At 36.8% G+C, this 7,951-nt stretch overlaps 1 protein-coding gene across 1 annotated transcript; it reads left to right on the forward strand.

The window, feature by feature from the left end:
• The first annotated feature begins 5,369 nt into the window (after nt 1-5,369).
• On the forward strand, nt 5,370-7,338 carry LOC125474857. The gene is made up of 2 exons (XM_048578993.1): nt 5,370-5,696; nt 6,478-7,338. Exons 1-2 carry the CDS (start codon nt 5,641-5,643, stop codon nt 6,998-7,000), a joined length of 579 nt encoding a protein of 192 aa, XP_048434950.1. The 5' UTR covers nt 5,370-5,640; the 3' UTR covers nt 7,001-7,338.
• Nucleotides 7,339-7,951: the final 613 nt, after the last annotated feature.

Raw genomic sequence — 7,951 nt, forward strand, 5'->3', positions numbered from 1 at the left:
ATTTTATGTCTTTGGTTCTGCTGTTTTTCAATCAAGGCTTAGATTTTGGACACTGTTTATTTCTTAATCTGTAAGATGAACAGTCATAACGCAAATTTCGAATGGTAACTTGGAGTTGCTTGTATCTTAAGATAGTAAATTCTTTCCTTCCAAGAAAATTCAGCCGCGTTATTTGACGAGAATCTTGGATGGATCATGGACGGGAAAGGAACAGTAGGTTGAAATGTGCTAAAGTGGAGCTAGGATTAATGATAATCACTAGAAAATGAAATGCAACTTTGAAATTATGTGTTAAAAGCTAGGCATTTCGCGGATTCTTTCTGATTTACTCTATCTGGTGAGTAAAGATTTCGGAACTAGTGAGTTGCGTCTAGTTTCAGTGTGCAATCTGATGATGTGGTTTTGCTGGTTGTGTTGACAGTACTGAAGCTAAGTTGAATTCTCACTATATCTACGTTGAATTTTGCTAATGCTTCTTGGGTTAATTGCAGGAATGGGAACTGAAGTGCAGTCGAAGATGTATTTCCTGGGATATTGTTCCATACAGAATCTAAGCAGCAATGTCGGCCATGGGAGCTGGTCCCTACTCCACGAGAACACAAACTTTAAGAATGGGCAGCAATACGAAGTGTTCTTGACAGGGCCAGTTATTGATGGATTTCACGGACGCGATAAGGAGCAACTGATGCAAAGTATTCTGAAGCATGAGACAATTTTCAGGCATCAGGTCTATATTCTAGAACCAACATCTATTGAGTTCTAAAGTGTAGTAATGGTCATAGATCTTATGGTAGTATTTAGAAAGATTGAATAACGGTTTTATATTGGTAAGAAAGTGTTTAACTTTGAGTGCTCAAATTCGTTAGCCAGTAGTATAATGCCTTTGCCTTTGTCTGTGATTTTCTTATTCAGCTCAATGAATTCCATCGTCTTTACGAAAGGCAAAAGGACCTGATGAACGACATCAAAAGCATAGAGCTGCTCAAACATCAAAAGGTGGCAGGGTCATAATCAACTTTCTCATCATCCGGCTTTCCAACTGGAGACGACAGAAAGAGTTGGTCCATTTATGGTAGACAATCTAAATCGAGTACTTGTATCAGCCACTCTCCTTGCGATTCTATTGGAAAAACCCTGCAAAACGGCGGGGTCCCCAGCCAAAGTAGAGTAGGGATGAAGGACCACGAATCTTCGGATTCCAGAGTGAAGAAGCCTAGAAGAAGATTGTTCAATCTGGTGGGAGTTGGCAGTCAGGTTCGTCCCAAAGAAATTCCGGTAAGGGTAGTAGGGGAAGGGGGAGGAAGCGTTTGGGAAGTTCCATCTACTAATGTGGCCTAGGAGCTGCAGGGACCTGAGGAGAGAAACTTAACCTGTTGGGGTACGAGGACAAGGCGTCCACGACGGCAAAGATATACGATTGATAATTCTCCTGTTCCTCAAAACTAAACATGGAGAGCGGTCCTTTCCATAGAGATATAGAAGCGCATCGGAGTAGAGCTAACGTGCATGGATCTTCCCTCGGATTTTTTAAGCCGTGGAGTTGTAATTGTACACAAGTTATGCCAAATTGAGTCATCCGTAATTTGGTTTCCGGTATTCTGAGTGAACTTGTATGATTAATCAAAATAAGTTTACATAAGAATTTGTTGAACTGAGAGAGTGTAACATAAACTGCATGAGCCTTCGAGCCCAGAACAATGGGTATCCATGCTGGTGCGCTTAACCACAAAGTTAGGAAGAAGTCCAGTACCTAACGTTGATTTTTGCATCCATTTCTCTGAAACTCTTTCATTCACGCACGTCACCGGCATCTCAGTTCGGTGAAAGTCTGAACTCATACAGAGAATGTTGCATCTACTCTCCTCTTCATTTCGTCACAAGCAGATTGTAAAGTATAAGACAAACATACACAGTAACTTTCTTTTTGGTTTTCAAATTCCAGGTCCAAGTTATGGATCAAAGCAGTTTTGTTTCCAGCCATAACCACACACCTCCAGGGCTGGCCTTGAGAATTTGGGGGCCCTAGGCGAGCCTTTGAAATGGGGCCCTAGAGTTCTCTAACTCTCGATTATTTGTACATTGACATGTGTAAAAAATAATTCACTAAATACATGAAAAGTCTATTTCTACATCAAATATCATTAAAAATTAATATCAAAAGAAAAAAAATATACAAACATTACTCAAATATTAGTATATTACCCGTCTCGCATTTTTAGATGCAAATGCACTTATTAAGTTTACATAATCTAATTTTTCAACCAATTCAAACCGAAAGAGAAGTCCCTACCCGGTACGCCAAATTCCAATCATTTTTCTAGTGTTACAATGTGACTTATTACATTCAATAAATGAATTAATGGTTGGATTACAGAGACAACATCTTACAACTAGGAAAAATACTAGTGTGAAGAGGATAGTAATTTTCGTATACGTGCCTAGGTGGACGAAACGGAATTGAATAATTTATTATATATTATATAAACTAATTAATTTGAACATTTAATAATGTAATTTTTCAAAAAGGTGAGAGTTTTAGCCCTTTAGATACATAATAATGATATATGTGGTGTGATCTTAAAATAGGGTAATAAAACCCCATAAAAATAAACATAAAAGTGATATTTAAGAGAGAAGAAAAAAAATAAAAATAAGATGGTGGGGACTATTTAAGGGGGATAAAACGTGCAGATATAAAAAAAAGATGGTGGGACCATCTTAAGTAAAATCGTGCAATTAAAATGATGTTGGAAATAGGGTTGTCTTCTTCCTCACACGAGGTCGACCCTGCAACAAAAGATTTCCAAATTCCGGCTTTTATATATAAGCCTGCATAGCTCCTGTCCATCCTCGTCCAGACCCACCTAACTCCGCCTAAAAATTGGGGGCCCTTTTGAAGTGGGGGCCCTAGGCGGGCGCCTACTCTGGCTACCCTTAGGGCCGGCTCTGCACACCACCTCCTCAACTCTCTCTCTTTATATTACTTGTAGTACAAGAAAAAAATGCCTCTTCCCATATGCATAATGGATGCAAAAAGTTAATATATTCATCCTCTATTCCAACATTTAGAAATGTAATTACAAAAGAATTGTTCGGGTTTAACATTTAGAAATGTAATTACAAAAGAATTGTTCGGGTTTCCATTTTAGTGTACTAGGAAAAAAAAAAACACTCTAACTGTAGTATCCCACATCGCCCGTGAGGGCGTGGTCTTTGGGCCTTATATATCCATTGCCAGCATGTACCTTTCAGTGAGGCCTTTTGGAGCTGCGGCTTGCAAGGACAAAACCGTGAGGTAGCCCTCTGCTGCGACCTAGTCCAGAGGGGGAATGCCAAAGCGGACAATATCACTGCGAGGGAGGGCTGGGATGTGACAATTTGATATCAGAGCCAGACTCACGGTCGTGGTGTGCCGACGAGGACGTCGGGCTCCCTAAGGGGGGTGGATTGTAGTATCCCACATCGCCCGTGAGGGCGTGGTCTTTGGGCCTTATATATCCATTGCCAGCATGTACCTTTCAGTGAGGCCTTTTGGAGCTGCGGCTTGCAAGGACAATACCGTGAGGTAGCCCTCTGCTGCGACCTAGTCCAGAGGGGGAATGCCAAAGCGGACAATATCACTGCGAGGGAGGGCTGGGATGTGACACTAACATTAACTAATAACAAATAAGAAAGGAAGTCGAGGATATTCCTCTTAAATTCATTGCATCTCGGATTCACATTATTCTTCTCGTTTAGTATAAAATAATAATTGTTTGTAATAAAAACAAACAAGACAAATGATGCAATGGTACATTTGGTAATGTTTTGAATGATGCAAGACAAATGTTGAAGTCTCTACAGAGTTGGAAGGCCACTTTTGGTGGACGTGAGACAAACAAGGTGGCACATCGGCTTGTGAGATTGGGCTTATCTTTGGATGATCAAATTGCATGGTTTAAAGAGCCATCTGATGTAATTTTTTATTTACTTTTTGAGGATAGTAGTATTATTTAATTTAGAGGTGCGTGATGCTTTTTTCCCTAGAACCGGTTTGAAAATCCTGACAAGGTTTTTATCGATGCTCATTACTAGCACCCTATCCTCTTTGCTTGTATGATTTCTTTCTCATTAATGGAATATTGTACTTATTTCAAAAAAAAAAAAAAAAAAACAAACAAGAAATTAAAAAATATTTAAACAACAACCACAATGTCATAAAAATGAAAAATTGTCCGATTTTTTTTTTAATTTTTTAAATTTAATGGAAACTGTACACAAATAAAATGCAATGTCCAATATTCACTGCATTTTAGCCACAATTTTCACTTTTAGTGGATACGCGTGTCATTTGGGATGGTTTGTAGTCTAGCCAGGAGTTTCGAAGAAGTAGTCCTACTTCCTATTCATACACCATTACCATTAAAACCTGAGGATCTTGAAAAAAAAATTATTATTAAAATAATAACGTTCATTAAAACTTAAAGATCTTGACAAAAAATTGCAAAGAAATAAAGTTTTAATCAATAGAATAGAAGAAAGAGGGATTCATTGTGGAAAATGTCTTTCAATCTCAATAATACTCTTTAAGCTTTAATTTCAATAAGAAAGATTATATTTACATACTCCAAATTATTTTCTCATACCATTTTAATTTTTTAATATTTTTTACACATCAATAACACTTGATAGAAAAATATTAAAAAATTAAAAAGATATGGTAAAAGTAATTTAGAGTGTGTAATTATAATCTCCCTGTCAATAATCTTGCTTGAGAACAAATATTTGAAGGAATTAATGAAAAGTAAAAGTTAACAATAAGATGCTCTATGATGCGGATGCCGCTGGGCTTCATGTCACAACAAGATGATCTATGTGGCGATGGGTCCACAATTCCCCGCAACGCGGCTATTTCAACCCGGATTGATTGCTGAAAAATCAACAGCGCTAAGTCGCTGACCAATCACAGATGAACACCTAGCAAAAGGTACTTCTGCTGCTTTTTTCTGCAACCAAGTTGTACCCCTTTCTACGCCTATAAATATAAATATAAATCTAAATCAAAGAGGAGCTGACCAATCACGGATGAACACCTAGCAGGAGGCGGGGATGTCCGCCAAGTCGTTTCCTTCCTACGCCTATAAATATAAATATAAAATCAAAGATGGGCTGACCAATCACGGTTGAACACCTAGCAGAAGCGGGAACGTCCGCCAAGTGGTATCCTTCCTAAATATAAAATCAAAGATGGGCTGACCAATCACGGATGAACACCTAGCAGAAGGCGGGAACGTCCGCCAAGTCGTATCCTTCCTACGCCTATAAATATAAATATAAATATAAATCAAAGATGGGCTGACCAATCACAGATGGCAGAAGGAGGGGACCATGTCCGCCAAGTTGTATCCTTCCTACGCCTATAAATATAAATCAGAGACGGTCTTCTCTTCTATATACGCCGATTGGCCATATTCTTGGCCACAAATCTGTGTTGGAGTTTCTCTTTTGCCAGAATTTAAACAGAACAAAACAAAAAATAGAGCTCTCGGTGTTCGAAAAGAGAAACAGAGCTCTCGCGTTTGTGTGTGTGAAGGCGTGACGAGTCTTCGATCTGAATTTTGTTTTTGTATTCCTCTGCTCAGAAGTGTTATATATACGCAGATGAACCGTGTCCCAGACATTGCCATTAGCGTCCCTCTAGATTTCGAACTGGAAGGGTAAGTGTATACTCTGCTTGTAATTTTATTTTTATTTTTTATTTTTTGCCTGCCTTTAACTTGGCAAAAATGATGGGGAGACCAAAAAGAAATGATTACTTAGCAATTAATCTATAAAACTCAACTTTTGATAACTCTAGCATTTTTTTGAGAAATTAAGAGCGTGGAATGTCTAGAACTCTAGATCGATTCGTTATTAACAAACATTGAAGAAAATAGCAGCTAGCTAGGTACCCTGTTACAACATACCAACTTAATTAGTTGATTTCAGATGATATATTAACTTGATTAATTTATAGATATATATATATATATATATATATATATATATATATAGGGAAGGGATCCTCATTTTTCAAAAAAAATGGGAACTTCCTCTTGACCTTTAGATTTGGCTTTAATGAAATCTTGTAGTTGAGATTATGTGGCCTATGATTTAATCTCAACCATAGAATTTCATTAAAATCAAATCTAATGGTCAAGAGAGTGTCCCCAATTTTTTTGAAAAATGGGGATCCCTTCCCTTAAAGGGCCTGTGTGTGTGTATATATATATATATATATATCACACAATCTCACTTAGTTGATTTTAGAAGATATATTAACTTGATTAATTTATAGCTATATTGGTATGTGATGTATACGACCAATATCTAAAGAGATAAATTCATTAGTTAACGTGCTATGTACACCTCATTTGCCATATCAAATTATTATATATTGTAGATAATTCATTAATGTAATTCTATTTAATTTTCTCATTAACTATATATGTATAACAGCACAAGTGAAGAACGTTCTACAAAGGTGCATAAATATATATGTTCCTTCATCGCCATGCTAGGCGGTTTCCTCCAATTGAAGCAGGGAGCCAAAAATGAGTCTTTGTTCAACACAAACTACCCGGCTATGGTGTCCCTAATCATTGCGCTAACTGCTTATATCGGATCGCTAATTGGCTCTAGAATACTCCACGTGCAAGCTCACCCTAATTCATATTTGGCAGAATCAATCATCAATAAGATTAGCCTCCTCCTTGGAATTCTTGTCTTGATTTTAGAAGTGGTGATCCTTGTGCCAGGGTTAGGGCTAGTCGCTGGATTCTTTTGGGTTGTTTGGTTTGTGAAGGTTGTTGTTGAGTACGCCTGTGAATACCTCAAAACGTTGGATGAAAATGCAGTTGCATCAGTTCTTCATACATTTGGAAAATTGAAAGACTTTTTGAACATGATCATCCGACATTTCACAACAAAATCCAAAGAAGAAACTGATGAGCTTCCTCAAATAACTTCTACCACGGTTTAGATTTGGGTATAGGTTTGTGTTATTATTTTTTACTCGTTAATTTTTTATCTTATTTGTACTTGTTCATGACCAAAATTAGGAGTAGTTTCAAGTATAGAAGAGCAGCTAGGAAGCTAGATATGGATGTACTTACGCATGATGAGATGAAGAAGAAGGGGTAGTACTGCTCATAGCTACAAGAAGAGTCTCAACTGGTTGTATCATCATATTTAATTATTCATATATCGTGTTGTATAAGGTAAAAGCTCTTCCAGACGAATAAGAATCTATTACGAGCGTTTAAATCCAAAGCAAACCAAAAAGCATTTTTATTATATTAATAATGTTTTACGGAGCCGATGCGGTGGCAGAAAACCGAAAAGCTTTTTTTTTTATTTTTTATTAATAATGATTGTTAGATAGAGGTCCAAAGTCTTTGATATTCTGCAACATGCACATTCTCATTTGCTGACATTCTACAACACGAAGCTTCTCATCAATTTTCTTTCTTTCTACTAACCTTTTATTTATCACGGCTGCGGGCCCTTTTCTAATGTGTTTGATAAATGTATAAACGAAAATTACGTTAACTTTTAATTGTATGGCGTAGGTTACATTTTTTTTTTTTTTCAAACTATCATGATCAAATAATGATGATAAGTTTTTATACATTGATTCAAAACAAAAGATGAACAATATCTACACACAAAAACATAAAGTCTACTTGTAACGTGATAGTGTCGTTACCAAATCATAGTATTTTTAATCACGAATGTTAATTTTCAAACACCATGAATTTTATTCTTACCTTTTACCCACAACATCATCTGATGTACCATGAATTTTAATCTTACTGTACCCACAACATCTTCCTTACTGTTTTTGCGTGTTCTCATCTTTTGCTCTTATTATCTAACACCAGTAATTTACATTAATTGTTAAGATATAGTCTTGTTTTCATAAAGAGAAAAA

The sequence above is a fragment of a genome, unplaced genomic scaffold (assembly GCF_019419815.1).
Source record: "Pyrus x bretschneideri cultivar Hongxiangsu unplaced genomic scaffold, Pyrus_bretschneideri_v1 Contig13, whole genome shotgun sequence".
NCBI classification, from domain to species: Eukaryota; Viridiplantae; Streptophyta; class Magnoliopsida; order Rosales; family Rosaceae; genus Pyrus; species Pyrus x bretschneideri.

Excerpts from the sequence above, each read along its gene's own strand:
- LOC125474857 (XM_048578993.1), top strand. The coding sequence starts at position 5,641 with ATGAACCGTGTCCCAGACATTGCCATTAGCGTCCCTCTAGATTTCGAA. Across the intron at positions 5,697-6,477 it reads CTAGATTTCGAACTGGAAGG|CACAAGTGAAGAACGTTCTA; the intron begins GTAAGTGTATAC and ends TATGTATAACAG.